Here is a 15,765-nt window from a genome sequence, read left to right on the forward strand (position 1 = left end):
CCAATTGTATCTTGACTAAAATATATCATTACATCAAACGTTTCTTCCAACATTCATCTCAAGTTTCTACCGTATTTATCACACATTTTCCAAGATTTCTCCCACTTTATATCCTCAAATGAGGAAGACCAAAAACATATACTGTAGATGAAGGGACAGAAACATAACTGAGTGTATTCCTAATATGTTTGTGGGAGCACTTATCTTTCACTATAGGTCCCACGTGCCACCAGGTTGAGTGACAGCCCTTTCATTTGCATAATGAGGCAGAAATGCATAAAGAAATGTAAAAGGAAATGTGTGAAGAAATGTCTAAAAAGTATGGGTATATAGTATATAAGTTTGGGGAAATACAGAAGTGGTGCAAAGGAAAAATCGTGCATAAATAAATAAATGCATGAAGACATAAATAAATGCATACATTTAAAAATAAATATAAAATGAAAAATAAATGCATACATAAATAAATAAATAAAATTAATGCAAGAATAAATGAATCAAAAAAGTAATACAAATATATACATAAATAAATTAAAGTAACACTTAAACAGAAAAGTAAGTAAGCTGGGGAATTAATATAAAGATAAATAAATAAAGAAGCAAACTAAACCAAAAAATAAAATTATGTCACAATTTATCAATTAATTAATGGCTACATTTATTTTTTATATTATTTTTGCTACATTTAAAGGGACTGTTTGTAAGAATCAGAAATGCTTGTTAACAGCGACACCTGTGGCCGTTAAGTCAACGAAAGTCAGCGTCGGGCTCGCACATGCTCGCTCTACATAGACATATTAACTGTGAGGCAACACGTCAGCTAAAACCACAATATCACTCTTTATTTCACCTGCTTGGCAGTAATGTTAGCTGACCAGACGAAGGTCTCTCCATGAATCACTGCTGATCCTGGTGTTGGCTTTTGCTGCTTCGTTCTCCCGACCGCGGCCGGAGGGAACAGGAGACACCGGCACCCGGTCGGAGACAATAACGTTTCTCGCTGCGGAGCCCCGTCACTTCACAAGACACGGGAAACCTCTGTTGGTCTGGAGGAGCTGCAGCATTTATTTCTGCACAAACGTCCACTGCACATTCACTAGATATTCTCAGAGCTACGAAGTCTTCTACAGTGTGTAGTGTGTGCGCATGCACGTTAGGTGGAGCGAGCTGAGTGAAGGCAGGCAGAGGAGCAGAGTACAACAGAGACTCCGGCCCTGGAGACCAAAGCTACGGTCTCCCCTGCGTCCTCCGACCGCGGCCAACACTGTTTTGCAAGACGGGCTTCCCTAGATAGAACTTTGCGGTTTTGGTGCTTCCGTGTAGTTTGTGTTGGAGTCTGAGTCTGAACAGTGTAGCTACATGCGAGCGCGCATATGCGTATGCAAGCGCGCATACGCATATGCGAGCGCGCATGGGACACCGACCCCGGTGATTTATACATCTAAGAAGTTACAAACAGTCCCTTTAATGACATATTTATTTATTTATCGAGTCATTTATTTATTCATTCATTTACTACTGCTTGAAACTGTACCATAATTCTGTCATATAGTAAATAATTAGTTGGGTCAAGGTTTTTTTTGTTATATAGCCTAAAAACAAATATCACAACAGCCAGTGTTTCGCATTTCTTGGTTAGGGTTAGTTGTATTTTGTCTTCGGCGGCACCCGTAGCCTGCGACATTGGATGACGTAGCGCCCGAGGAGGAGTTTCCTGCTAATCCAAACATCGACGAAGCAACATCACCTATCCATCTCTGTTTATCGATACCAAATCACACCTCATCGAGCTACCTAACAGCATGGCTGCTCAGAAGATAAACGAAGCTCATGAGCACATAGCTAAAGCTGAGAAATGGTAAGTTATGTTATATAATGTCGCTTCTTTCTTTCCCCGGAAGGAAGAACAGTTTGTTGTATTCCTGTTGCTACAGCAGCTAGCTGTAACGTTAAAGGCCACTGTGGTATCTATGCGACACAAACTCAGTGTTTTCTGCAGCGTCAGTTCATTATAGGTGGATTTAATACGCTATAAATGAGCCACAGTGTTTTCCTGTTTTGTAATAGTCAATAAGAGATCTCAATTAATCATTTTTTATGGGTATTTTTAATACCTTTTTTTTAGCCTGTGTTCACAAAAGGGGTCATATACTGTGACAATTAACCAATAAGCCACTACTGTAAACCTTCAGGTCTGATCACTTACAGGTTGAGAGGGAGCAAAGATAGCTTTTTGTCAGATTGACCATGATCCTGTTGTTTGTCAGTGATGGTCTACTATTTTTTATTCACAACTCATTTGTCTTATAAACAAGATTATGCTTTCTTTCATTTCCACTTTGTAAATAACATTTGTACAGGACATGTTGTCATTGTGCTCTGCTCCAGCCGGTACTAATGATCCTCCTCATCATGTTGTTGTAGCTTAAAGACAGGTCTGACTAAGTGGAAGCCGGATTTTGACAGTGCTGCGTCAGAATACGCCAAAGCAGGTAACCTAAAAATGAATTATTCCTTAATATGAAGTAATCATTTCATAAATATCCCACAGTTTTGTATCGCTAACTAACTGTCTTATGTCTGTTTTGTAGCTGTCTGCTTCAAGAATGCGAAGCAGTATGAGCAAGCAAAGGATGCTTACCTGAAGGAAGCTGAATACCAAACAGAAAACAAGACGTATCCTCTCAGGACTCTGTCCACAGTTGCATGACATTACACTGCTGTCTGTTTTTGTAGTTTCCTTAACTTGTCCTGCAGGCTTTTCCATGCTGCAAAGTAAGTATATTGTGTTGTAACCGCTAGTATTAAGCCAGCAGCAAACATTAAAAACACTATTTTATTCTAACTCTCCTCCTTTTTCTTCAGGGCTATTGAACAGGCAGGTATGATGATGAAGGTGAGAGCAGATTAAACATTGAACTCATTAACCGGTAAGGCTTCTGCAGCAGAATTGTAACTGGGCTGTGTTTGCATTTCAACAGGAACAAAAGAAGATGCCGGAAGCCATCCAGTACATAGAGAAAGCCTGTATGATGTACATGGAGAATGGGACTCCTGACACTGCTGCCATGGCTCTGGACCGGGCTGGAAAGTAAGAAATATTAGCCCTTATTTTCTACACTTAAGGAAGTTTGCTTCGATTAATGAAACATTACTCAGCAGTTAGCTGTTAGTCTTATTATCTGACATTGTACCTTCTAGTTCTAATGAAAATCCTGCCATTAAAAAGGGAATACTGATGCAGTGCAATATATTAAAAAGATTTAGATTTTTCTTTAATCTAAAAGCACTTTCTTTCATTATTCACCAGACTGATAGAGCCTATAAACGTCGAGAAAGCTGTGGACCTGTATCAGAAGGCAGCTGGCGTGTTTGAGGTGAAATTGAGCTTCCAACAAACCCCGAATGAATCATTTAATTGATACTGATTTTATTTCTTTTCACTTAATATAACCATCCATGTTTTCTGTGTGTAGAATGAGGACCGCCTGCGTCAGGCAGTTGAGCTGCTGGGAAAAGCCTCCAGACTTCTGGTCAGGTTAAGAAGGTAAAGGAAATGAAGATACGGTGGAGGGGACGCTGATACTAGTCCCCTGTGCTGCCAAACTGTAGGTGGTGGTTGATAAAACACAGCATCAGTTATAGCTGTATATTGTGCTGTTTTTAGCAAGTTGAAAGAGAACTTTTGTTCAGAAACCCCACTTAGATCTCTCAATAATAAAGCTCATTCAAATAGTCAACTGCCACTGTGACAAATGGACACAACAGCCCCAAAGCTGTTTATCTGAGTCTATAAATAATGTTAAACTACAGACAGTACTTGGTTCCTCACGGTGTACTCGTCCTCCTCACCAGGTTGGATGAAGCGTCAGTCGCTCTGCAGAAAGAGAAGAACATGTACAAAGAGATTGAGAACTTCCCAATGTGTTTCAAGGTGGGTTGTTGTTTTTAAATTCTCTGTGCAACTTAATCAAACTGAATATATCATCACAGTCAGCTAGAATTTCCAGTTCGGCAACGTTGTGTTGTCTCTGCGGGGCATAAACGTTGACCTGCAACCTGTATTCCTGTCAGCTCATCAGTTTACCACAGCAGTGTCAACACAGCACTGTTGTTTCAGTTTAAACTAAACATATTGAACTTCTGGACATAATTGTTGGAATATGTCTAGAGTTGCAATGACTAATCGATTAAGTGTCAACTATTAAATTAATCTGCAACTATTTTGATAGTCGATTAATCAGTTTGAGTTATTTTTAAGAAAAAATAAGTCAACATTTTCAGATTTTAGTTTCTTAAATGTGAATATTTTCTGGTTTCTTTACTCCTCTATGCCAGTAAACGGAATATCTTTGAGTTGTGGACAAAACAAGACATTTGAGGACGTCATCTTGGGCTTTGGGAAACACTGATTGACATTTTTCATAATTTTCTGACATTTTATAGACCAAACAAATTGATGGATTAATCGAGAAAATAATCAACAGATTAATTAACAATGAAAATAATCATCAGTTGCAGCCCTAAATGTTCCAAAACACAACAGTATGGCACTTTTTTGAGCTTTTGGACGATTATGGAGTTTTGTGGCCGTAGTTGTTAGTAAGTTGTTTTGGTCTCATCAGGGAAACCATTAATAATAGTAAAAAGTAAAAATACTGAGCAGCAGGCTGGAGGTCCTACCAGATGTTTAGGGGCTGTTCTGGAGCTGAACCTGACCTTTCACCTCCTCTGAATGGAAACTCATCAAAATGTAATAAAACATGATTTATTAGTTGTATATTAATCATACATGTTGGTCTGCGCTTTTCATTCTTTAGAAAACAACTGCTCAAGTGCTGGTTCATCTTCATAGAGCGGACTACGTAGCAGCTGATAAATGTGTCAGAGAAAGTTACAGGTATGTTTTTCTTTATTATCACATTGACATTTTTATAATCTGTGGCCTGCTGGAACTACAAGGAGCCAAAGTTTTGTTATGCATGGCATTAAAACTCTACCAGCAGACAACTGATTTCCTAATAGTAGTCAAACAGTAAACATTCCTGCTTCACAGACAAAAGTCGATCGTATTCAAAGGCTCTCTTGGGAGTTTGTTTACCCTTGATATTTCCTCATGTTCATGGTGTAACACTTAAACTGAGGATCATTACATGGAGTGCTGCTTGGTCCCCACCAGTCTGCCCGGGTACAGTGGAAGTGAAGATAGCGTTGCCATGGAGACGCTACTGCAGGGCTATGACGAGCAGGACGAGGACCAGGTCTACCGTGTGTGCAACTCACCTTTACTGAAGTACATGGACAATGACGTGAGTATTGTTGACTCATAATTACAAATAAATGTGACATTTTTCTCTCAAAAGTCAAATTATGAATGAAAAGAGTAGAAGGGAAAAGCTGCTCTTCCTGTGGAAAAAACTCAGATCCACATTAAAATACAAGGAGGGATTTAAATTACTATCAAGTTCACTGAAAAACAGTAAGGTAATTGCAGCTATAATTATTACTGGGGTGGGGGTAAAAAATTACTCCCATGCGTGCTCCGAATGGGATTAAAATCACTGACCAGCGCAGGTCAAAGTTAAAGGGAAAATTTTCCACCTTTTGTGGATGTCCAATCAGTACTGATGGTAAATGTGGTCAAACAATAAACTCGTCAGTGTGTGCTATATTGACCGAGAAAGCTGAGTTCTCCTGCTGACAGAGCAGTGCCAGCAGTGGCTACATGTACCATGATGCATTGCACGCGAACTTCTGATACCCGGAGGGTCTCCGCCGGCCATATCTTCTTGCAGGGCCTCAGCGTCTCTCCGCCCAAGCCCCCATGAAGTGTGCCGGGCTTTGAAGCAAATTTTCGTAGTGGCCAAACGGTAGAATTACAACTTCTGTGTCCGTCACGTGATGCCATTGGGCCCAAAAGGACTTTTTCCCATAGATTTATATTGGAAAGAGACGTCTGTAACTCGGCGGATACTTTTTTTTTTTTGGTAAATCAACTTCCCAGTATGAACACTTGATTAGCTCTTATTTAAATCATTAAGTCCTAAAAGTTGTAAAATGCACTAATAGCTGAATCCAGAGTTATTTTCCTTTCCTCCGTTCATGTAAATGAGACCCAGACCGAGGCTGGACCGAGGTCTGGGAGGCAGAGTTAAAGGAAACACTACTGCGCCTGCTCCATGGGCCCAATGGATGCGGAAGATCGCCGAATGATCCGGGTACCTTATCACTCGGCAGTCGAGCCATTTTGGCTTCATGCGCCACTGATCAACTCTCATAGGAATGAACGGGAGCCCGCCTACAACACTGTATCTTGTTCTTTTTTATACATCCATGCTCTCTGCTGCATTTCTTTTTTTTTGTTTTTAAACTTTATTTACACAGTGGAACTAAAGTTTAGGAAGTTCAGTTTTTGAGTGGCATTTTTGAGACTAGAAATCCAAACTGAAATAGCAGCTTGTAGTTCTTCCTTGCATCCAACTACATCACTGTCACTTCAAATGACAGTGCTGGATGCAGGAACAACAGACTTTGCAGCTGCAAACTTTCTCGGTCAATATAGCACGCACTGAGGAATTTATTTGTAGAAATAGAATAGGAGCAGGGCGGACATTGAGCTGTGTGCTGTGATCATTTGACTAGTACTAGGGCTGTCCCGAATACCATTTTTGGGGCTTTGAAGCTTCGCTGAGAAATATTTGAATGTATTCGAAGCTTCGAGGAGCAGCGCAGCAGGCCGACATGTCTGTCTGTCTCCATCTCCCCCGTTTCAGTGCCGCACTACTGTACACACACCCACCTCTACACACAACAAGCAGCCATATCTGTCTGAGAATAACTAATAATTATTAATGTTGAATATGAATCATGAATAATGTTGAGGGATTATTCCTATTTCATGGGCTATTTTGGGATTGATACATTATTATTACGTACTTGTTTATACATTTAAAGGGACTATTTGTAACTTTCAGAAATGCTTCTTAACAGCGACACCTGTGGCCGTGAAATCAACGAAAGTCAGCGTCGGGCTCGCGCTTGCTCGCTCTCAATATACCTGAACGAGCATCACTCAAAACAGTGAGGCGACACACGTCAGCTAAAACCACAATATCACTCTATATTTCAGCTGCTTGGCAGTAATGTTAGCTGACCAGACGAAGGTCTCTCCATGAACATGATTTAGATCTGATCCTAGTGTTGGCTTTTCCTGCCTAAGTGCAGGCTGATGCAGCGGGGCTCTGCAGCGTGTCTCCCTGCTCTCTCCACCCGCAGCCGGAGAGAGCAGAGGAGACACCGGCACCCGGTCGGTAACGAGAGGGTAACATAACTCTCTGAAGAGCTCCGTCACTTCACAAGACACGGGAAACCTCTGTTGGTCTGGAGGAACTGTAGAATTTATTTCTGCACAAACGTCCCCTGTGCATTCACTAGATATTCTCAGAGCTAAACTAACTCTTCTGCAGTGTGGAGTGAGCGCGCGTTCACGTCTAGAGGTGGAGCGAGACAGCGAGGACGAGCGTGCATTCTTAGTGAAGGAGAGCAGGCAGCGGAGACGAGGCTCCAGCCACACGCGGGCGCGCTTATGCGAACGCGCATGTGTAACGACCCGCTACATTTATGCGCGTACAAAGTTACAAATAGTCCCTTTTAAAAAAAAAAAAGTTAAACGAAGCATTCAAATAGTGATTTTGAGGTCGAATACCATGGCAACGGCTGAAGCTTCGAAGCATTCAGGTCAGCCTCAACTAGTACAAAAGAAAATGGCAATTCTTGTTAGTTGTTATGGTGACATCACACGTCAGTGGGGCTGTAAAAGTTTGTTGCTCCGCCGCTAGGCCAGCAGCGGAGGAGTCACAGAGCCGAATCAACGTCTGTTAAGGCCAATTCATTCTTTCTTACTTACTTATAAAAGAGACAGACGGCATGGTGGGAATACGCCCACACATACACATAACAGAAAATGTGGTCAATTGTAGTAAGAAGCTGATGAAGAAAATACGTTTTCAGGGTCTTTAAAATCTGATGACTCACTTTATTCCCCGGTGCCTCACACAGTACGCCAAGCTGGCCATTTCCCTGAGGGTACCTGGAGGAGGAGGAAAGAAGAAGAAGGCTGCTGCTGCTCCACAAGGCGGCGCTGATGGGGCGCCAGCTGCCGGCGAGGACGAGGATGACTATGAGGGAGGGTTGTGTTAGCCTTCAGCCTGTTAGCATCTGCTGCTCCACCACTACACCCTCTGTGTACGAGTTAAAAACCTCAACAAAACCCTTTCAGCTCCAGATGTGTGGCTGTTTAATCTTTATTGTGCAAGAAATAAGAAAAAATTTAAATTAAAAAAACCAACAACAGTTACAATCGGTGTTGCAGAAGAGTCGACCCGAGTTTAAGCAGCCTTTTTAATTTGTGTTTTTTTATTTTTGGTGGAGCCTCAGTGTAATGAAAAATCTTCAATATTCAATAATATATGAAAGCCTGTTGTATGTAAATGTCCAATTATTTCTTGTCTCTGTGACGCTGTAAACTTTGCGCTTATTGTTTGCGAGTAGAGTCTTAAGATTGCTATTATAAGTATATTAAAATCAGAAATACTCTAAATATGTCTAATGATCAGTGTATAGGTGTTTATTTGTACAGAGTTAAATTATTCAGTATTCATGGCTGCAGCCTGTTGAAAATACTACTGGAACAATATGCAATCACTTTGTTAATGCATGTTTGAAATAAAGTAATGGTAAATCAAAATCAAAGCTATGAATTTGTGAATATCAAGGCTTGACAATATTGACACTTCAGCATCAGCGCTTATTCAAGTTGTTCAAGAAATTTAACAACAGTACAATTCCTGATGGCGCAGCTTGTAGCCAATTGTGGACTGTTTTTAAGGTGTGTGTGTTCTTCACCTTAAACCAAAAAAAATAGTTATGGTCTTTATTTCCAATTTCCACAGTACAATCATCCAATTAAAGCAACTAAACATAAAAAAGGGACCATGCATTCCCCACTGATTTCCTCTTTGATGCTGAATTTGTGATTTAGCTTATCGCTCATCCTGTAAATGTGAGAAGTTTATTGGGGACAAAATCATTTACATGCCAATTAGAATTATTCTGATACCACATAACTAAAAAGGTGATAAAGGGATTGTTTACATTTTTTATTTGTGCTGTTGTTGCCCACTTCTATCTCCAAAACTTTGCACATGCATCAATAAACATTTCCATTGTGTGGCAGTTTATGGTCTCTGTGCATTTCCTTAAACGAGTTAGCGGAGAGATTTTCCAGACTAACGGCGGCTGCAGACGTCTGCACCAGAATGGCCTCTGACAGACATGAAATGACTGTAGCTTCCCTATGGACCTATTTATCTGTGATGAGGCTAATGCTCTCACCCTGTTAAGCAATATTGAATGCACACACACATTCATGCTTCTTTTGTGATGACCTCTCATTATCTGCGATGCATCTGTGCATTAGCAAGATCAAAACTGGGCTTGAGTGTACATAAACGTCATTGTTGGTGAAAATAATAACTGTTCCTTGTTTGGGTTATTAACCCAATAGATAGCTTAAAGTCATGTGTACAGTATTTACGAAAGACTTCATTAGATCAAGCAATGTGTAAGCTGACATTGTACAGTAGCAGGTCACCACTTTATAATGGTTTATAGTGATAAAATAGATTTGAGGCGTCCTTTCTAGAAGGCCCTGAGGAAAGGGGAAAAATCTGTTTCCTTCAATAGAATATGGATTTAAAAAGTACAGGAACTTAACGAGATGGAGCAAAAACATGCACTAAGGCACTGGTTCCGGTTCTGGTACAGTAAATGAAATTGTTATTTTTAGGATTAGTATTTAAGATATAAACAGGATAAGGTTACGGTGAAGACATGAACACAAGTTATATTCAACGAGGCTTCCCTCTCTGCTAAACAGCCTCGTCCTGCATTAGAAAAGAGCTAACGGAACAATGGCCAAGCGTCAGGGGAAGAAAACATTCAATTTGTCAAAAAAGAAGCCTATTACAGCTTCAGTAGGCAGAATGTTTTTGGCATCATTGGGCAAAAATTCTATAATAACCTTTCAGCATATTGTAATTCAAGACTTCTGCACCTCCTCATGGATCTGTTTTCAGGCTTTAAAAAATGTAGCCTTTGACGGGAGACTTTGGCCAATCACAGGTCATTTCAGAGAGAGTGTTCCTATTGGCCGTCACAAACTTTCCTATTGACTGTCACAAACTTTCCTATTGGCTGTCACAAACTTTCTTATTTTACAGCTAAACAGTACACTACAAGATGTTTCTGAAAACATTTGAGGCAAGAAATAGGCAATACAGTAACAGAATATTTATTCATATTTGATCAGCGTTGCCTAGTTTGACTGTTTAATCGGCGTTCGCGAGTGATTGACAGCTGCTCAGAGACGGCAGGCTCCAGCTCGGCTTTGATTGGTTGTTTTCCTCCGGTCTGTGAAATCTTGCAGATGCCATTAGGGGCACCGGCGGACACCGGAGGACACAGAGGCACATGATTTTTTCTCAGATTACCTGTCTCATGCACTACGGTCAGGATATAGTGACCGTTTTATAAAAATATATTTTAAAAAAAAATCATATTTGCTCCAGTTCTACCCGCTGCAGCTTTAAGTATGTGTGATAACAGGAAAACTCCTCTCTGATGTAATATTCACAGGAAGTAATCTGCTAAAAATTCATCCAAATTGCTTGTTTTACACATACTTCCTGCAGTTATTGCGTGGGTTAATTGTACAGTTTCTCAGTTGTTCTGTACTGTTATTGTTATGCATTGAATATAATATGAAATATACATAAAATATGTCACATAGTCGGGGGTTCTCAGTTTTCTCAATGGTAGAAAAGGGGTTCCTTTACGGAGAAAGGTTGTGAACCACTGCACTAATGTTCCTAAAGCCCAAATTTATAAAAACGTGAAGTCCTGTAATTGTCCTGTCAATGCAACTCATCCTACACTTTCTTAAATACTTACATGCCATTATTGTTATATAATGCATTAAAAAAATGATAGCAAACAAATAAGAGAGAAAATGATGTTAAAATAAAAATAAAGTATAGTAAAGTAGTAAAGTAAGTAAGTTAAAGGAGCTATAAATGAAATTCAGAGAAATTCTGGGCTGGGATTGCCTGCACACGGCTCTCACCTCTGTGACGTCACAAGCACACATGGAGGTGGCTGAGCCGAAATGGCACAGCTAGCAGTGCTAACAATGGTAACAATGCTGACAGATCTAACAGTGTTAAAGAGACTGTTTGTAACTTTTTACAGGTATAAATCTACCGGTCGGTGATGCGGCTCGCATATGCGCGCTCGCATATGCGCGCTCGCATATGCGCGCTCGCATATGCGCGCTCGCATATGCGCGCTCGCGTGTGGCTACGCTGTTCAGACCGCTCCTCTGCCTGCTTGTCTTCACTCACACACCGCGCGCGTTCTCGCTCCACCTGACGTTCATGCGCGCACACTACACACTGCAGAAGAGTTAGTTTAGCTCTGAGAATATCTAGTAAATGTACAGTGGACATTTGTGCAGAAATAAATGCTGCAGCTCCTCCAGACCAACAGAGGTTTTCCGTGTCTTGTGAAGTGACGGGACTCCGCAGCGAGAAACTTTATCGTCTCCGACCGGGTGCCGGTGTCTCCCTGTTCAATCCGGCCGCGGTCGGGAGACGATAACGTTTCTTTTCCTGCTTCAGCCCCGGAGGCTGAAGCAGGAAAAGCCAACACTATGATCAGCATTGATTCATAGAGAGAGCTTCGCCTGGTCAGCTAACATTACTGCCAAGCAGGTGAAATATAGAGTGATATTGTGGTTTTAGCTGACGCGTGTCGCCTCACTGTTTTAAGCGATGTTCGTTCATGTCTATTTAGAACGAGCAAGCGCGACCCCGACGCTGACTTTCGTTGACTTAACGGCCACAGGTGTCGCTGTTAACAAGCATTTCTGAAAGTTACAAATAGTCCTTTTAATGGGGGTTAACTCACACTTACCAGGGCGGAGGGAGGGGAAGAACAGTTGGGAGGGCCAACAGTTTCAAAGGGAGGGAATCACATGCACATGCTGCCGGACCGGCTACCAAAACAAAGAACAGAGAAGCTCTCATTACAACACACAGAGAGGGAGAGAGTAGAAATTACTCCTCTATATCTTTACATAGCAAATAGTTGTTTGCTGCTATATTAATGCTCTGAATATCGCATAGAGAACCTTTAACAAAACAGGGTTGATGCAGCAGGTTTGGTCCTTGGTGGTGGCCATCTTCAAACCAGAGGGTCTCAGGTTCAGTCAGCTGCAGCTGTTTTCCATTAACATCCTGTTGAAACACACAGATTCTCCTCCTGCTCACTCTCAGTCCTTCCCCACAAGCAAACAGCAGCTGAATGCAAAACTCAACACCTTTCCAGATGTTTTATTTGCAGATCTCTGGACCTTCTATCATACCACATTGTCTTAAACATACAGGTACAATTTAACATTTCATTCCACCGTGACCTGTCCCCCTTAAAGTTGTATGTACATGTAATGAAAATTAGTCATGGCAATATTGAAGTTTTTCTATCATGCTACAATGTCCTCTAATGCATAGTTTGGACCATAGGGCTTCGTGTTTCAGCCCTTCATGTGAGGAATCTTTTTTTGTGTCCGCTCGTTTCTTCTTTGATGACTGAATGCACACGACGCACCACAGTGTTCATGAGTGTGAATGTTAAAAACAGCGAGAGGTTCACTAGTGATGTGCAAGAATGCACCACCGAATGCACGTTACCCTGATTCAGAAACAGCCCTCTGCTGGTCTCGACTGAAGCCAAACTGTAGATGATTCAGAACATGGATGATTGGCAATTAATCTCTGTGAGGAAAACAGTCCACAGCGCTGAATGTACTTTCTTAATAGTCTTTCCTGTGCAGTAAACATACTCTGTATCAGTCCATTTGAACAATATCCACATTAAATTTCATGCCATTTAAATAGCTCTCATCTTTTTCTACAATCTCATATTCTTTTAGATCCATCAAAGCCTACATATTATAACATATAACTCCTACAATGAATATCTGTGAAAACAGCTCTTCCTGAGAAAGATATGTAGTTGACAAGAGTTCTTCTCATATAAACAAAATAAGGCAAGTAAAGATTGTCTGATAATGTTTTCTGCGTTGTGTCTCTCAGGAGGCTCCCATGTGGCTTCTGACCTTTAAAAAAAAAAAAAAAGGATGGTCTTTATGTTCATGTTTCTTAGCTAGAACCGGTCTTTTCTCTTGGTCCACATCCTTCAAAAACGTGGAGGAACAAGAGCTCAATATTGCACAGTCCCACAGTCGAAGCGTTCCGGTTGGGAGAAAATATGAGATTGTGCTCATGTGGTCATTATTGTGCACTTATTTGTTGGTGGGAAGCCCTTAAAGATTAATGCTGCAGCCAGTTTCTCTCCGCCTGCCATGCAAACTGTGAAAATGTTAGAGGCAGGCGTGAAGAGCGATGAGGGCATTTGTGTTTAAAAACCTACCTTTTTGTTAGGGATAAGACTTTTAATAACTTAAGAAAATTGTTCTAAAAGATTCCTCCGTCCCAAACTGGACACCAGCTGCTTATTTTATCCACTGGATGCCAAACTGAGCCAGGTTTCGCGAGATAAATACAGCACCGGCAAATCTGTCCTCAATTGTTAATAATATGACTGTTGTTTTTCCATCAGTGAATAGTATAAAAGTTTATAACTCAAGTGTTTTAGTGTGGAGCTAACACTGTCTCGCTGCTATCAGAGTTCAGTGGAAGAGGACAGGGTTGGTCCTCAGCTGACCTGAATTGGCTGCTCACACCGTCAGAGCGACCACTTCCCAAATGAGCGGCTCCTGTCTGAAAATGTCCGACCTTCATTAGTTTACGCTGAGTTTCACTGAGTTTTCTCTCTGGTCCACTTGATCATGGTCTCTGGAGAGCGGTAGAGGAAGATGAGTTTGGAGTACATGTCCTCCTCCAGGTCCAGCTCCCCCGTCTCTCGGACCAGGAAGATGTCGGTGCACAGCTTGAGGATGCGGTCCACGTTGGGCAGCTCCTCGAACATGATGGTGTGGGAAATGCCGCTGAAGAACTCGCGCACGAACTTGCCGATGACGAGAACCACAGAGGCATACAAGCCCATGATCCTAGACAGGAGAGAGAGAAGGGAAATTAAACAACATATAGAATTTGGATTTCTTTAAATGTTACTTATCTAGCCAGTAGATAGCAAATGAATAGGGAGGACGAAACCTGCCAAAATTAAAAATTAAAAAATAAATAAATGACTCAATAAATAACTAAATATGCCATTAAATGATAAAATGTGACATAAATTTATATTTCTGTTTTAATTGGCTATTTATTTATCTTTGTATTACTTCCCCTATCTATCTAATCTTTTATTTATTTTTATTAACTTTCTATTAAAGAAATGTATAAAGAGAAGAATACGTCAATAAATAAGTTTGGGGAAATATATACAAGGGGATGTGCAAAGGGAAAATCATGCATAAATAAATAAATGCAAAAACAAATACATACAATTTAATAATAAATAAATACATTTAAAAATAAATCTAAAATAAATAATAAATTAATTTAAAAAATAAATAAATAAATAAATGTAAAAGTTAATAAAAATGAATAAAAATGAATAAATAAAAGGGTAAATTAAATAGAAGTGTAGATAGATGGGGGAAGTAATATAAAGATAAATAAATAAAGAAGCAAATTAAAACAGAAATATCAATTTATGTTACATTTTTATCAATTAATTAATGCCTACATTTATTTTTAATATTATTTTGGTTCATTTAATGGCATCGTTATTTATTTATCGAGTCATTTATTTTTGATTTTGGCAGGTTCCGTCCTCCATATACGAAGGCTGTGAGCCAGATTTGTACCTACAGGAGATGCTGCAAGTACAGGGTACATGTCTCAAACTGCTAATCTGCTAAACTGCTAATAAACAGGAGGCCTCGTCAGGCATCATTAGTAAGAGTTAAAATCTACAGCATCAGATACTCTTTTGACTATTCTGTATCAGAGTTTATTTAGTTTTTTTAAATCACCACGATACCACATATCACCACATATCACCACATATCACCACATATCACCACATACCCATATCCAGCCAGAAAGCCCAGACTGGGCGGGCTGACTTGGTCGCTGAATACGTAGAGCTCCAGGCCTTCGCCCTTGCTCTTCGCTATCGGGCCGACCTCGGTCTGTTTGACGAGCCACCACTCCTGGATCTGACCCCCGGGCGTATCTTGCATCAAGGTCAAGGTTATGTTCAGCATCTTATGGTCTACAAAGGTAAAGAATAAAATTATGTGATTTAATAAGAATAAAACTGAAAAAACGTTTTGTTAATTTTGAAAGAACACAACAAACACTTTCTATCATCCCCAGTAACAAAACATTGTCGGTAAAAAGGGAAACTTAACAAGTGTATAATCAAATATAAATAAGAAATTTCAAAGGAAAAGAAAATTTAAATATATAGACTTTATAGACTTTATTAATAAACATTATCAGTGTATATGCAATATTTTAAAAACAGCTTCTTCTTTTTTTTAAAGCCATTATGAGTCAAAATATGATTGTGATATTAAATATTATTCTGATGCCACAGGTTTTTCGTTGTAGAGGCATCCATTCCTTTCTGAATCTGGGCCTTTTTTGATACTGCTACTCTGAATATAGTGGCTTT

The 15,765-nt window shown here is 40.2% G+C and overlaps 2 protein-coding genes across 6 annotated transcripts in view; one reads left to right on the forward strand and one right to left on the reverse strand.

The window, feature by feature from the left end:
- The first annotated feature begins 1,678 nt into the window (after positions 1-1,678).
- On the forward strand, positions 1,679-9,234 carry napgb (N-ethylmaleimide-sensitive factor attachment protein, gamma b). The gene is made up of 12 exons (XM_074651968.1): positions 1,679-1,858; positions 2,425-2,492; positions 2,592-2,676; positions 2,758-2,775; positions 2,866-2,896; positions 2,982-3,091; positions 3,311-3,377; positions 3,477-3,547; positions 3,856-3,934; positions 4,821-4,900; positions 5,180-5,309; positions 8,059-9,234. The coding sequence occupies exons 1-12, from the start codon at positions 1,803-1,805 to the stop codon at positions 8,197-8,199; spliced, it is 936 nt and encodes a 311-aa protein (XP_074508069.1). The 5' UTR covers positions 1,679-1,802; the 3' UTR covers positions 8,200-9,234.
- A 3,188-nt stretch (positions 9,235-12,422) lies between these two features.
- The window catches only part of piezo2b (piezo-type mechanosensitive ion channel component 2b), a 118,529-nt gene continuing 115,186 nt past the window's right edge, over positions 12,423-15,765 (reverse strand). For all 5 annotated transcript variants that reach the window (XM_074651937.1, XM_074651936.1, XM_074651935.1 and 2 more), the window contains 2 exons: positions 15,174-15,360; positions 12,423-14,188 (listed from right to left, as the gene is read on the reverse strand). In XM_074651937.1, the coding sequence (XP_074508038.1) occupies positions 13,936-14,188; positions 15,174-15,360 (440 nt within the window). In that variant the 3' untranslated portion in view covers positions 12,423-13,935. The remainder of the gene's footprint in view (positions 14,189-15,173; positions 15,361-15,765) is intronic.

This window comes from Sebastes fasciatus, chromosome 11 (genome assembly GCF_043250625.1).
Source record: "Sebastes fasciatus isolate fSebFas1 chromosome 11, fSebFas1.pri, whole genome shotgun sequence".
NCBI classification, from domain to species: Eukaryota; Metazoa; Chordata; class Actinopteri; order Perciformes; family Sebastidae; genus Sebastes; species Sebastes fasciatus.

Bases quoted from the DNA above. Each gene is read 5' to 3' on its own strand.
- napgb (XM_074651968.1), top strand. From the start codon at position 1,803: ATGGCTGCTCAGAAGATAAACGAAGCTCATGAGCACATAGCTAAAGCT. The intron at 2,897-2,981 runs GTGAGAGCAGAT...GCATTTCAACAG, and splicing joins AGGCAGGTATGATGATGAAG to GAACAAAAGAAGATGCCGGA. The intron at 4,901-5,179 runs GTATGTTTTTCT...GGTCCCCACCAG, and splicing joins TGTGTCAGAGAAAGTTACAG to TCTGCCCGGGTACAGTGGAA.